The sequence below is a fragment of the Fomitopsis serialis genome (assembly GCF_022376445.1).
Source record: "Fomitopsis serialis strain Sig1Antser10 chromosome Unknown B0H18scaffold_2, whole genome shotgun sequence".
NCBI classification, from domain to species: domain Eukaryota; kingdom Fungi; phylum Basidiomycota; class Agaricomycetes; order Polyporales; family Fomitopsidaceae; genus Fomitopsis; species Fomitopsis serialis.
In genome coordinates, this window is record NW_025954962.1 from 1,622,998 (window position 1) to 1,635,682 (window position 12,685).

At 54.7% G+C, this 12,685-nt stretch overlaps 6 protein-coding genes across 6 annotated transcripts; 5 read left to right on the forward strand and 1 right to left on the reverse strand.

The window, feature by feature from the left end:
* The first annotated feature begins 82 nt into the window (after positions 1 to 82).
* B0H18DRAFT_971623 (uncharacterized protein) lies at positions 83 to 924 on the forward strand. The gene is made up of 3 exons (XM_048043817.1): positions 83 to 349; positions 409 to 569; positions 628 to 924. Exons 1-2 carry the CDS (start codon positions 100 to 102, stop codon positions 558 to 560), a joined length of 402 nt encoding a protein of 133 aa, XP_047900744.1. The 5' UTR covers positions 83 to 99; the 3' UTR covers positions 561 to 569; positions 628 to 924.
* B0H18DRAFT_971625 (putative 3-ketoacyl-CoA thiolase B) lies at positions 925 to 4,725 on the forward strand. Its single transcript, XM_048043818.1, has 9 exons — positions 925 to 1,284; positions 2,909 to 2,920; positions 2,974 to 3,028; positions 3,089 to 3,291; positions 3,343 to 3,507; positions 3,569 to 3,842; positions 3,893 to 3,990; positions 4,047 to 4,123; positions 4,225 to 4,725. Exons 1-9 carry the CDS (start codon positions 1,057 to 1,059, stop codon positions 4,400 to 4,402), a joined length of 1,290 nt encoding a protein of 429 aa, XP_047900745.1. The 5' UTR covers positions 925 to 1,056; the 3' UTR covers positions 4,403 to 4,725.
* Positions 4,726 to 6,378, forward strand: B0H18DRAFT_971638 (40S ribosomal protein S3). The gene is made up of 5 exons (XM_048043819.1): positions 4,726 to 4,774; positions 4,910 to 5,068; positions 5,128 to 5,336; positions 5,391 to 5,603; positions 5,657 to 6,378. Exons 2-5 carry the CDS (start codon positions 4,928 to 4,930, stop codon positions 5,880 to 5,882), a joined length of 789 nt encoding a protein of 262 aa, XP_047900746.1. The 5' UTR covers positions 4,726 to 4,774; positions 4,910 to 4,927; the 3' UTR covers positions 5,883 to 6,378.
* B0H18DRAFT_204419 (uncharacterized protein) lies at positions 5,990 to 7,473 on the reverse strand. Its single transcript, XM_048037108.1, has 5 exons — positions 6,929 to 7,473; positions 6,806 to 6,874; positions 6,538 to 6,756; positions 6,356 to 6,481; positions 5,990 to 6,304 (listed from the first exon to the last, which is right to left on the reverse strand). The coding sequence occupies exons 1-5, from the start codon at positions 7,140 to 7,142 to the stop codon at positions 6,216 to 6,218; spliced, it is 717 nt and encodes a 238-aa protein (XP_047900747.1). The 5' UTR covers positions 7,143 to 7,473; the 3' UTR covers positions 5,990 to 6,215.
* Positions 7,474 to 7,974: 501 nt separating this feature from the next.
* On the forward strand, positions 7,975 to 10,802 carry B0H18DRAFT_971643 (U3 small nucleolar ribonucleoprotein complex, subunit Mpp10). Its single transcript, XM_048043820.1, has 5 exons — positions 7,975 to 8,203; positions 8,255 to 9,130; positions 9,184 to 9,621; positions 9,676 to 10,181; positions 10,238 to 10,802. Exons 1-5 carry the CDS (start codon positions 8,062 to 8,064, stop codon positions 10,616 to 10,618), a joined length of 2,343 nt encoding a protein of 780 aa, XP_047900748.1. The 5' UTR covers positions 7,975 to 8,061; the 3' UTR covers positions 10,619 to 10,802.
* Positions 10,803 to 10,980: 178 nt separating this feature from the next.
* On the forward strand, positions 10,981 to 12,172 carry B0H18DRAFT_950438 (uncharacterized protein; the record flags this gene model as incomplete). Its single annotated transcript, XM_048041952.1, has 3 exons — positions 10,981 to 11,512; positions 11,567 to 12,096; positions 12,155 to 12,172. 3 exons carry the CDS (start codon positions 10,981 to 10,983, stop codon positions 12,170 to 12,172), a joined length of 1,080 nt encoding a protein of 359 aa, XP_047900749.1.
* Between the last annotated feature and the right edge of the window lie 513 nt (positions 12,173 to 12,685).

The window sequence follows — 12,685 nt, forward strand, 5'->3', positions numbered from 1 at the left end:
AGCTAAACTAGATCTTGGCCGAACAGACGCGCACTCTGATCGCGGAGCGCTTGACCGACATGATTCTGTTCCGTGCAGTCCAATCCTTCCTCGACGACCATGGCGGCCGTCGCATTACAGCAGTCTCGCATGCTATGGCCCAGCCTGCGCGTGCCATCTTCTCGGCCTCTGCTGTCCGCGGCTGCGCTGTTACCCGCTTTCCTGCCACGGTCATTTGAATGGAGACTACCAAGCTTAGCTTCAGTGCTTGAGCTGTTTCCTCCGTTCCTGCTGGCCGTACCCAAAAAGAAGACTTCGCATTCACGGAAAGCCATGCGCAGCGCGAACAAAGGTTTAAAGGACAAGCGAAGTATGTTTGCTCTATTGCTCAGACATCTGTCCCCGGTCTCATGAACGTGTCATTGCTAGATGTCGTCCACTGTCCAGGTTGTGGCTCGCCGAAACTGGCACACCACCTCTGTCCGGAGTGCTATTCCTCTCTTAACCGGGCGTGGAAAGCAAAATCAAGACAAGGAGGTGGCTCGGGTGAAGACATCCCTACGATAGGCATGCACGATTGACGTTCCTTGGTACGTCGGAACGTTACTATTTCCGAAATGTCTGTATAGCTCATACCCAACCACTCAGGATATCCCGAACCTTGGATGATTGCCTCACTTGATATGTATTGGGATGCGTGGAGGAGTGTCGCATTGCGCAAGGTCATACCAACATCGCACACACCAAACTTTGCAGAAGTACCATTGGGCTTTGTGCATATCCGTCAGATGCTAGCCTGTATATACGTAGTCACTGGTCCCGTCTACTCCAGAGTCTCGTAGATTACATCATATCGGCAGACTACTGGTGGTCGTCATTACTGCAAGGCATGCACTTCTCCAGCGGTCGACTCTCCGATTAAATATTTAAACGTGTCTGAGACGAGTCGCACAGAGCGTCTGAACGCGAGGTCGCCGTCGGAAGCGACTGTCCTGATGACCGATCCTCACTTCGAACCGGGTGACCTCGTCGTGTGGGGAGCGCACAACCAATTGCGGTCATGACCGACATGGATATATGCCTACTTATCTAATGCCGGCTATGCGCTATGTAGCATCTCCTCCATCCACCATGCTGTCCAGATTGATGATACGCCAGGGCGCAAGCCCACTGACACGTTCGATGGCGACTCAAGCGCGAGGACTCCCTGCTCTCCTCGAGAAGAAGCCCCATGACGTGGTCATAACGTTCGCGAAGCGTACCGCGATGGCTCGCGCGAGGAAGGGCCAGTTGAAGGACATTCCGGTGGACGAGCTACACCTCGAAACGGGCGAATCGTGCGTCTAACGTGGCGATAGCAGCTACGGGACACGACGTTCGATACGTGGGGAGCACATGCAAGCCAGGCGTCGGACAGCTGACGGGAAAACCTGTGCGGAACGTGCTGTCACGGCTTTGTCAGCAGGAGACAGGTTCTGTCGCCGCGGTCCTCCACCTTGCCTCCACCCACTGTCAAGATGAGGAGAGCGCGCATGCGGTATCGGCCGGTGGCTCGATGCCCCTCCCTCCTTCGAAGTGAGATCCACGTATCAAGTGACCACGTCCAGCGCGCCGCCCCCGCGCGCCCCCGACATTGGGCCTCCGCACGAGGCTACAGTGCAGCCATTCCGAGACACTAGGCTCCTCTCCCGTGCAGCCGCTGTCTGCTTGCTTTGCCATCTGTCATCGGTCACTGGCGTGTATCTTATAAACATGATATCCGACTCAGAGTCTCTCATTTCCCCCCTTTCTGCGCGAGGCTCCCGCTACTCTCCCCCGCGGAGCAATGCGCCATCTGTTGCGTCCTCCGCGGCGTCGTCCACGCTCAGCGTCGCGACTAACAACACGACCACGCCGTCAACGCCCGCAAGCACCGTCTCCAAAAGCCGGAGCGTCGGGACTCCCGACGCTCCGGCTTCTTCAGCTGGTTCACGGGCGGTTTGACTGCGTCGGCGTCGTTGAGCCTCAGCTCAAGCATGACGTCGCTCTCGCTCGAGACCTGTGTCCACGCCGAGCGCGGCTCCGTCGACGAGCTCATCCTGTCAGGGACTCCACCGACTGAGCCCTATAGCGCCTCATTGATGAAGAAGACCAATCAAACAAGTACTGGGTCACACTCGACGACCATCTCACTAGTCTTCGCAAGTCGGCTGGAAATGACGCAAAAAAGCTTGCACGGTATGTCTCCCTTCTGGGCTTCTATTCATTATGTACTGATATCGTGCCATAGAGTCTTTAGATCTATCCTCGACAATGATAGGGCATCACATGGCAATAACCCCGCCGCGATCAACGCTGTTCCCGAAGATGAAGTAGTAGATGAACGGCAGCAACAGGTCAACGAGGCTTTTGTTTCGTCGACCGAGAGAGATGATGCGCAGCCAAACCCCAGCGGATCTCCTGCGTAGTAGTCCTCGTTCTACTAGTGCTCTGTGCCACGCGTGTATCCCGGGCCTGGGCTCAATTGTGGATTTCATTTCACTGTACTCATAGAGCATTATTCGAACTGTTCAATGTAATGTGGGCTGCGTAGACGTGAACCATTACTATGCGATTGAATACCGATTCGTGATCGTGAATGGGTGCTTGAATACTGCAAGAATGCTGTCTGCGACGCAAGGACCTCACGCTCAACGCATGCATGCAGCTCATATCAATGTAATTTGCACGGCGGTACTACGTTAACGCATGTCAAAACCACGTGTACCCCACCTCGTAGGCAGCTGGCACACCACCTGTCTGCCACGTACGACTGTCGACACGGTGGGGCCATTTCCTCCTTTTCGTGGCCACCATGTGTCGTCAGCGCGTCTCAGGTGGCAGGTCCATGTATTTCGCGGGCCGCACTCACGTGGACTCCATGTGCCAGCCAACTCGAGGTGTAATGCAGGCTCTCATCAAGGTCGGTCCTGGTACCTTGGGCAAGTAAGAGCTTCCTTCTGAATGACCTCCTAGGCGACCCTAGAGCAGACCAAATTAGACCCAGCCAAGCTCGAAGATATTTGCGTCGGTGCATTTGCTTTGTGCACGCGTACTGCGAATCGGGTTGCTGATTACCGAGCCTTTGTAGGGACGTGCCATCCGCCATCACCGACGTATATATCTCGAGCTGCAGCCCTTGCCGCTGGAGTACCGGCAGATGTACCTGTCTCTGCTGTCAACCGACTTTGTGGCTCTGGCCTACAGGCTATCAGGATCATTGCCAGTGCAATTCAGGCCGGTGACATGACTCTTGGAATGGCCGTAGGTGCTGAGAGCATGTCCCAAAAGTGCGTCTATGTTCCGCACATCATTACTGCTGAGCTCATGGTCAATGTCCTGCAGTCCCCGTCCATCCCCGAGATTGTGCCGCCAGTCGATGCTAATTTTCAAGCACACGACTGTGTCCAGCCGATGGGCTGGACATCTGAGATGGTCGCCCAGACGTACAAGGTCCCGAGACACAAGCAGGACGAGTACGCGTTCATCTCACATAGTCGCGCCGAGAAGGTCTGTTTCTTGACAAGAGCATGCCTAGTAGCCACTTCGTACTCACCTTCGTCGTTTGCAGGCTACTAAGTCCGGCGTCTTCGCAGACGAGATCATACCGGTCGAGCTGCGAGGTGCGGTGATTTCGGTTGACGATACCATCCGTCCGGGGACTACGCTCGAGGGACTCTCGAAGTTGAAGTCGTCGTTCCCTGATTGGGGAGATGCTTCCACGACGGCGGGCAATGCGAGTGGTCTGGGCGATGGTGCCGCGCTCTGCATACTGACGACTCGCGAGCGTGCGGAGAAAGAAGGCTTTGAGATCCTGGGCAAGTATGTTACCAGCACCTTCGTCGGTGAGTCGCTCAGGGCCGTCAATGTATCTTCGTCGCTCATTGAAGCGCAGGTGTGGAGCCCAAGTACATGGGCATCGCTCCGGTTGCCGCTGTGTCCAAAGTCCTGTCGCAGGCCGGGTTGTCCAAGGAAGATGTCGATGTGTACGAGGTGAGCCAATTCATTGTACGTAGTCACACTCCGTGAGGATATTCAACGTCACCTAGATCAACGAGGCATTTGCGTCGCAGTTCGCGTACTGCGTAGAACAGCTGCAGATTCCTATGGACAAGATCAACCCGAAGTGAGCATCATTTGCATTCTTCTGTGTTCGTGCTTTGACTCAGAACTTGCGTGTCTAGTGGTGGGTCTATCGCTTTGACACATCCTCTAGGCATGAGTGAGTCCGACAACACATGCTTTTCGGATAGCATTGTCTAACGCGTATGTTGTAGCTGGCGCACGTCAAGTCGTCACTGGTCTTGCAGAGCTCAGGCGTAGAGGAGGGAGCATCCTATGCACAAGTATGTGCATCGGCAGCGGGATGGGAGGAGCAGGAGTCTTCGTGAACGAATCTCGTTGACTCTGATTCAGAAGAGCTGCCTGAGTTAGAGTAGGGACACTACATCAGGCTGAATCGGCGCTGCAGTGTTTTTGCATCGCGTCAGAATGTACCTTCTGCGCTTGCTGGAAAACGGGTTTTGTTTTAACTGAGCCTGACGCATGATAACTACTCGGTGCGCATTCTTGTGACTGTACGGCACAAGCCTCAAATTACACTTGGACTCGGACTACTATGGACACTGGCAGGTTGGCCGGCGCTTAGGAAGTCCGTCACGCAGTTGTCACACTTTGTCATGTCACAGAAGGAGCGATCATCCTTGGGCAAGGCGAGCGATCTACACAAGCTGTCGTCAAGACTCTCGACGTCCGGACACCTGCATCCCTCCTCAAGGTGTGTATATCGACTCTATGCCGCCCCATCGGGGCTCTGCTCTGTCGTTCGAAGAGAAACGAGCACAACTAGAGCTGGATGCGCTCCTCTTCAGTCGGATGACGCTCACACGGGCTGACTCTCATCTTCACGTAGGCTCCTCCGCAAACCAAAATGGCCACCCAGATTAGCAAGAAGCGCAAGTTCGTCGCCGACGGTGTCTTCCGTGCGGAGCTCAACGACTTCTTTACTCGCGAGCTGTCCGAGGAGGGTTACTCTGGTTGCGATGTCCGGGTCACCCACGCCCGCACTGAAGTGCGCCTCCATCTGCCATCCGAGTTTAGTCGTCTTGCTGAGCGGACCGAACCGTTTAGATCATCATCCGCGCCACCCACACCCAGGAAGTTCTGGGAGAGAAGGGTCGCCGCATCCGTGAGCTTACTGCCCTCGTGCAGAAGCGTTTCAAGTTCCCTGAGAACTCTCTCGAGCTTTACGCCGAGAAGGTTCAGTACCGTGGTCTCTCCGCTATTGCACAGTGCGAGAGCTTGAGGTACAAGCTCCTCGGTGGTCTCGCTGTCCGCAGGTGCGTTTGCCCATTCGCTAGATTTGATCAGAGTCTTATCGAGCTTTATTGTAGGGCCTGCTATGGTGTCCTTCGCTTCGTCATGGAGTCGGGTGCCAAGGGTTGTGAGGTTGTCGTCTCTGGCAAGCTCCGTGCTGCCCGTGCGAAGTCCATGAAGTTCACCGATGGCTTCATGATTCACTCCGGTCAGCCCGCACTCGACTATGTCGACTACGCCGTCAGGCACGTCATGCTCAGGCAAGGTGTACTTGGTATCAAGGTCAAAATGTACGCACCGTTGCTTCTTGCCTGATATGGATGACCGCTGACCTCTTGTGCAGCATGAAGGGATGGGACCCCGAGGGCCAGATTGGTCCCCGCAAGCCTCTTCCCGACTCCGTCCAGATTCTCGAGCCTCCTCTCGACAAGATCGTTGCGGAGCCCACATCCGAGCAGCGCGAGCCTGCTATCGTCGCCGCACCGGCGCCGCCAGTGGAGGAGCAGGGTGCCTACCAGGCACCGCCGGATGCGTACTCGCAGTCATACGAGCAGCCGGCTGCGTTCTGATGTATGTAGTGGATGACTACGTTGTTGTGTATCATGCTGGTCTTCAATTCATGACCATTCACGCTGCATTCCTGCCCTCATTTGTCACTGCGTACTGCTTAAGTAAACGAGTGAGAGATATGCGCTGTCGTATGGGAGCACGCAAAGGCGAGCCATCCCACGCATATGTAAATCCAAGCAATGTTCCATTACAGCCCTGTGGGCATTACACGTAGAAGACCGCATTAGAAGATACAGAAGCGCGATGAACGTCAATAGTCTAAAGCTACATAAAACCCTGTACAATGTCCAGCCGAGCGAAGTCCATGTTCGCGAGCACTGCTGTAACCGATCTCACGCCTTGCCCCCGGAAGTGAGGACGTGCAGCTTGGAGAGGGAGCTGACCAGTGGGACTGCGTAGAACGCGAAGCCAACCCAAACCACTACTCCAGGATCAGTGACGTTCGAGGATACACCTTCGTTAAACAACTCACTGATGAAGCCATTGCTTGTAGCGGCAACAAGCTGGGGGGCGTCACTGCCAGTCTTTTTGATGTCGTCATTGAAGTCATCGACAGCCTTCGTGAACCACATGTAGAGCACGAGGAAAGAGGTAATGCCTACAAGGACACCGCGTGAGCAAAAGCGACTTCTGGCAGGGCAGCGCCAGACGTACCAATGATGAAGCCTAGGAAACCGATCCAGGCGGTAGCCCGCTGGATTTGCGGGCGCTCGAACATCACACCGGCTCGACCCAGGTATGCACGGTGCGCGGTGAAGGTGAACATGAAAAGGAAGATCACAGTAAGCGCGAGGGAGATGGCGATGAATACGGGTGTAGTGGCCGTCGGCGCGTCCAGCAGATCCGGTGCATTTGAGGGCAACACAGACAGGTCTAAGAGACATTTAGCTCAGTGCGCAATTGATCAGCAGACGTCCCGCACCGTAAGAGGGAGAAACCGTGGGCGCGGTGCAGTTCACTATAGCCTTAGCATTAGCCCGTGCACAGGAGCCTGTGAAGCAGTCAGGGTGAGACGAGGTGATATCGCAAGACCGGCGGTACGCACCAAGGGCACCAAAGAAGACCGTTGGTCCATCTACAGACGAATTAGATGAACCCGGAGATGTCAGGGCCGTCGACGGCGAGACAGTCAGGAGAGAGACTTGTGTCGGCAACATCAGCGTTGGTGCCAGGTAGGCGAACAGGATGAGGACTAATGCGGTCACGGCCAGTAAAGGCGCAAGCAGAGTGTTGATGAATCTCGAGAGACCGGCGATCATGGTGTCTGACGTTCGACGTGAAGATACTTGAAGAGCAGGTAGACCAGCTAGAGAGCGTGATACTGAAGGAAGGACTGGAATTCGTTACCGGAACAAGACGCGTGCACCTGGCTAGATGCTCCCAGAGCTAGACGAGGAGGATGAAGTAGTGGAGCGGACATTGCAGACCCAGGTTATATACGAAAGGGCCACCAGAGAAGAGCTCGCTTGCAATCATCATGATCATTGGGCATTGTAGGCACAATTGCCGAAGAACAATAGCAAGAAGTAAACCAGGCCTACCAAACAAGAGACTCGGGGACAAGCAGCACAGGCTTGGACGGTAACGAGGGGCGCCGGGATTTGCCGCAGACACGCTCATTGTTCTCAGTTCGGAAGAGGCGCCCGTAGTCAATGCTCCTCCATTCCAGTCGAGTGAGGTGAAGGTCGCCAGATGACTCTGGGCCAGTCCAGGCCATGCACTATACACCTGTCTCCTATTCGAGCTGCATCACAGTAGCCATACGACAGCAAGACGCTCTCGCAAGTGCTTGTTGAATCGATGAACTCACCGTCGCCGCGGCGGCAGTACTGTGCCAACTCGAGTACCAGGCGGTCTTTACATCTTCCTCATGGCTTGTCCTCCGAGTCCAACTTTACGCTCTCGTCTGTTTTTCCACGCCATTGTCGGAGTGTTTTGCGCCGTTGTTGTAACTTGACCAGAACTTGGCGCGGAAGTTAGACTCGGACTCGGCCCACTGCGAAGTGAGATCTCAAGATCCCATCGTGATCGGGCAGGCGTAGCGGGAAGAGGCTGTTGCACAACACGACCAAACACTGTGCCTCCAATCCGGGTACCAAATTTTGGCTCATTGTGGCTTCGGAGTGGCTGCTACTCACGCTCACTTGCACTCCTCTACCGCTTTGAAGCGTATCAAAAATGGCGATGGAAGAAACATCTCTTCCTCCGCAACTTGAGAGGCTTTCTACGCTCATTGACCAGAAGCCACAGGGACTGGCGGTCGGCGACAGTGACCTCCGAGTTGAGGCACTCAAAGCCACAAAATACCTATATGACATAGGTGCGTGATGGACCAACCCAGTCTGTAGGACGTTGGCTGATATCTTCACAGCTTTGAAGTCCGAGGCAGAGTCTAGGGGACACATTACTGAGCTGTTGTCGTCCATTTCTCCTTCCCTTGCGCCACAGACACGCTCGCAGACCGCCGCTCGCACCCAGAACGCCGCTCAGTCGCACGAAGATGCTCCGGACTTTGAGGCGACACCATTGACCGAGCTCTTCGTCGAAGGGATGGACGAGGAACAGATATGGTCCCAGCTGGAGCTGAGGGCTGAGAATGTCTGTCGTGTCCTCCAATACGCGCTTGATGGGATGGTCGAAACAATAGACGACGATGAAGAAGAAGACGAGGAGGAGGAGGAAGAAGAAGAAGAAGAGGCCGAGGCCGAGGAAGGTATCAGGAGGATGAGACAGATCATAGCGGAGGCCGAGGACGATGGCATGGAGATCTACGAAGGCATGGACGTCGACAATGATGACGAGGATGGCGATGAAGGCGAGGAGGATGATGATGAGTCCGAGGACGACCCGGATGAAGACCTCGGTGAAGATATCGTTGAGCTCCGTGACCCTTCAGACGAGGAGGACGAGGAGGATAAGGAGAGCGAGGCGAAGGAGAGACGTCCGCTCTATCTCGACACGGAAGAGACCTCGCTTTTTTTCAGCAGACAACCCCCCAGACCCCCGAAACGGAAGGGCAAAGGTGTCGGCCACCCAGAGCTGGACGACGGGTTCTTTGACCTTGCGGCCTTCAACCGGGAGACTGAGGAAGCGGAGGCTGGGGCTGTGTCCAAAGGCAGACTTGGCAAGGGCAAGAAGGACAGCGATGATGAGGATGAGAATATGGAAGACGACGTCGATTTGTTTGCACCAGTTGACGACGCTGGGGAGGCCTTCGAGGAGGATGTCTTAGAAGATGGCGGCGGTGGTACGTTTGTCTCCATATACGGACTTGGTTTAGTCTAACAGACCGACATGCAGAACTGTTCTACAAGGACTTCTTCGACCCTCCTGCTCGTGATCCTCGGGCGAATGTGAAGGGGAAGGGCAAAGCGAAGGCTATGACACCTCGAGCAAGCGTTCGCTTCCACGAGCAAGTCAGAGTGAAGAAGATCAAGGCAAGGGGCAAAAACCTGCCTACTTCGTCGTTGTATTCCCAGGATGATGACGATGACGACGATGATGAGGAAGACGGAGATTTCGAATACAACGAAGAGGATGACGACGACTTTGGCAGTGGGTCCGAGTCCATGGACGAAGACAACTCAGAACATGACGGCTCAGAGGACAGTGAGGTCGATGACGAGGAGGGAAGTTATGAGGATGACAGTACGGCTGTCGAGGGCGAGGATGGCGGTCTTCAGACGATGGAACGCTTCAAGGATGACCTGTTCGCGGAAGAGGAAGACATGCAGCCAGGTTTGTATTCTTTCCACATTTCGAGCACGCGCCCATACTGAATGCCACGTCAAGACATGACTACGCATGAGAAACGCATGGCTGCACTCCGAGAAGAGATAGCCGCGCTGGAGGCTGAGAACGTCGCAAAGAAGGAGTGGACGCTCATGGGCGAGGCAACATCACGTTCACGACCGCAGAACTCCTTACTGGAAGAAGACCTGGAGTATGAACGACTGATGAAGTCCGTGCCTATCATCACCGAGGAGGTCGTGCAGAGCCTCGAGGAGCGTATCAAAGCTCGCATTCAAGAGAACCAGTTTGATGATGTTGTTCGGCGGCGACCGGTGGACGACAAGCCCTTCCTACCATCTCGCTTTTTCGAGCTGCAGGACACCAAGTCGAAGCAGTCGCTGGCTGAGATATATGAGGATGAGTACACGGCTGCGCAGACCGGAGGCGTTGCAGGCGAGGATCGCGATGGCAAGCTCAAAAAGGAGCACGAAGAGGTCGAGAAGCTGTGGGAGCAGATCTCGGGGAAGCTCGACGCACTATGCAATGCTCACTTCACACCGAAGGCGGTATGTACAGTTTGCCTTTTGAACGAGCGGTGCCGCTGACTATCGGCATCTATCAGCCCAAAGGTTCGATATCCACCATATCAAACGTCGCAGCAGCGTCGATGGAATCCGCGCTCCCTACGACCATGTCTACCTCCTCTATGCTTGCGCCCGAGGAAGTCTTCGCCCCACCGTCCGCAACCGATCTCCATGCGAAGAGCGAGCTCACACCCGCTCAAAAACGTGCTCTCCGTAACAAGGAGAAGAAGGCTAAGAAGAAAGCCCGGGATGTACTGGAGAAGAGCGTGGACAAGTTTGCGCAGTCTAGGAGGCCCAGCAGTGTCAAGAGGCAGAAGGAAGCGGCGCTGAAGAGCGTAGTAAAGAGTGGGAAGGGCGTCACTGTGGTCGGAAAGCAGGCCAAGGATATCACTGGCAAACGTGCCCGGACAAAGTCATGATTGTATCGTCGATCTCTCCTCGTGTATTGACTGATCGCTGTTGCGGATGATCTGCACTTGTCCCTTGTTGTAGCTGTGGCTGTGCTTGTGTTACTCTCTTCCACATTAGTAACAATAATATCTAGGAGGACGCTGTACAGCATCTCCGGTGCATGTCGAAATGCAGTAGAAGTTGTGCATCGAATGCTTGGATACGGTGTCAGTGCCAGCGCGACAATACGGATCTGCACGTGCCAGCGAGCGGTAGAGTATATATTGCATTCATCAAGCGAGGCGGTACCACACTCTACACCTACCACCGCGTTCAAGTTATCTTGCTGCTCTCGCCATCCCCTTCTACTTTTTCACGACCTTTATCCACAATGTCTTGGTTCAAGCGCGGCAACACCCCCGTTATACCCCCTGTCGCCTCGGAGCAGGCCTCCCGCGCCGAATTGATGGGTTCCCGTGCTAAGGGCGACCGTTCTCCTAACCCCTCCGCCGTCTACACAAAGTCGACGTCGAGCACATATGTTCCCAGTCGCGATGGCGATCCCTACAGCACGCCCCATGCCCCTTCATCTACCAGTGCTGTCAATGATCGATATGCAAAGCGCGATGCTGTTGGAGACGTCTACAGCCGTGGCGGTGGCAACGTCGACAAAGACCGCGGCGAGCTCTTCTCTGGCTACAATCCAGAGAAGGCAGGCTCTGGCCGTTTCTTCGATGATGGACCTGCGAGCGGACGCGAGCCCGCCCCTGGGGAGGAGAGCGAGGAGGAGGTCGAAGGGATTAAGCAGCAGATCAGGACGACGAAGCAGGAGAGTTTGGCATCAACTCGTAACGCCCTTCGGCTGGCCCGTGAGGCGGAGGAGACTGCAAGGAACACCGTTGGGAGGCTGGGCTCTCAGTCAGGTAAGTAATTCTCGGTCCTACTCATGGGGATCTGCCTCACTGAAGTATAAACAGAGAAATTGGCGGACACTGAACGCCACCTCGATGTATCCAAGGGCTACTCGTTGCGTGCTGAGGACAGGACGGACGAGCTGAAGCAGCTCAACCGTTCGATCTTTCGGCCCGTCATCACTTTCAACAAAGATGCGAAACGTGCAGCGCAGGAGGCGAAGATTCAGGATCGTTACACGGAGGAGCGTGAGCAGCGGGAGAAAGCGATGATGGATATTCGCCAGACGCAGGATCGTCTGGGGCGTGCGCAGACGTACGGCGAGGGCGGCAGCAGCCGATTCAACAAGACTGCCGCTGAGCTCAACACGCGCAAGGAACAGCGCAAGCGTTACCAGTTCGAGTCGACTGGGTCTGATGACGAGCTCGAGGATGAGTTGGATGATAACCTGAATGAGATCTCGGATGTGACGAAGAGATTGAAGGCGCTTGGGACGGCGATGGGTCAGGAACTCGATACGCAGAACGTCCGGATTGACAATATCACTAACAAGGCGGACACGCTGGACAACGCGTTGTTCCGCAACACTCAGAAGGTATGGCCCGAAGCTGTCGATGCATGGAGTTCAATTGTTCATGTCCGTCTATCCACAGCTCAACAAGATCAAGTAAACTGTGCACCGACTACGTCGCTTCTCCGGTCGCTGTAGTATCATATTTTGTTTATGTCTTACTAGTCTGCCGTAGAGGAACCTGGATGGACGTGCAATAGACACATTTATTTTGACATTGCATGCAGTTATGTCGCCTTCCAACCAGATGCTATAATATCTTGAAGCTCCTTGCGCGACAATGTGTGTAGTCTAATTTGACGTCGAAAGCAGGATTCAGAAGCGATAACTATGACTGAGTGTCTAGGTGCATATATGGACAACACTAACAAGATACGAAGGTATATATCCCCACAAAAAGATTAGGGTATGCGCAAGCGACATACGGTCCCACCACATGCGTTTTTGTTTAGCCTGCGGATCCCGACTAAAGTGGTACGAGTCTTAATCTGCGTCGGCTTCCTCGGTTGAATCCTCCTGCTCACTATCCTCCGAGTTGGCTCTGTCGTTCGATTCATCAGCATCGTCGTCTTCCGAGGATGAGTTCCCCTCGTCCCCGTTGAACTTGAGCCGT

Coding starts and splice junctions, on each gene's coding strand:
- B0H18DRAFT_204419 (XM_048037108.1), bottom strand. CDS start 7,142: ATGATCGCCGGTCTCTCGAGATTCATCAACACTCTGCTTGCGCCTTTA. Junction 6,482..6,537: donor TTTCCTAGGCTTCATCATTG/GTACGTCTGGCG, acceptor GTGTCCTTGTAG/GCATTACCTCTTTCCTCGTG. Junction 6,305..6,355: donor TACAAGCAATGGCTTCATCA/GTGAGTTGTTTA, acceptor ATCCTGGAGTAG/TGGTTTGGGTTGGCTTCGCG.
- B0H18DRAFT_971625 (XM_048043818.1), top strand. CDS start 1,057: ATGCCTACTTATCTAATGCCGGCTATGCGCTATGTAGCATCTCCTCCA. Junction 3,029..3,088: donor GCTCGAAGATATTTGCGTCG/GTGCATTTGCTT, acceptor GAGCCTTTGTAG/GGACGTGCCATCCGCCATCA. Junction 3,991..4,046: donor AAGATGTCGATGTGTACGAG/GTGAGCCAATTC, acceptor AACGTCACCTAG/ATCAACGAGGCATTTGCGTC.
- B0H18DRAFT_971623 (XM_048043817.1), top strand. CDS start 100: ATGGCGGCCGTCGCATTACAGCAGTCTCGCATGCTATGGCCCAGCCTG. Junction 350..408: donor AGGTTTAAAGGACAAGCGAA/GTATGTTTGCTC, acceptor TGTCATTGCTAG/ATGTCGTCCACTGTCCAGGT.
- B0H18DRAFT_971638 (XM_048043819.1), top strand. CDS start 4,928: ATGGCCACCCAGATTAGCAAGAAGCGCAAGTTCGTCGCCGACGGTGTC. Junction 5,069..5,127: donor TCACCCACGCCCGCACTGAA/GTGCGCCTCCAT, acceptor CGAACCGTTTAG/ATCATCATCCGCGCCACCCA. Junction 5,604..5,656: donor CTTGGTATCAAGGTCAAAAT/GTACGCACCGTT, acceptor CCTCTTGTGCAG/CATGAAGGGATGGGACCCCG.
- B0H18DRAFT_971643 (XM_048043820.1), top strand. CDS start 8,062: ATGGCGATGGAAGAAACATCTCTTCCTCCGCAACTTGAGAGGCTTTCT. Junction 9,131..9,183: donor CTTAGAAGATGGCGGCGGTG/GTACGTTTGTCT, acceptor ACCGACATGCAG/AACTGTTCTACAAGGACTTC. Junction 9,622..9,675: donor AGAGGAAGACATGCAGCCAG/GTTTGTATTCTT, acceptor TGCCACGTCAAG/ACATGACTACGCATGAGAAA.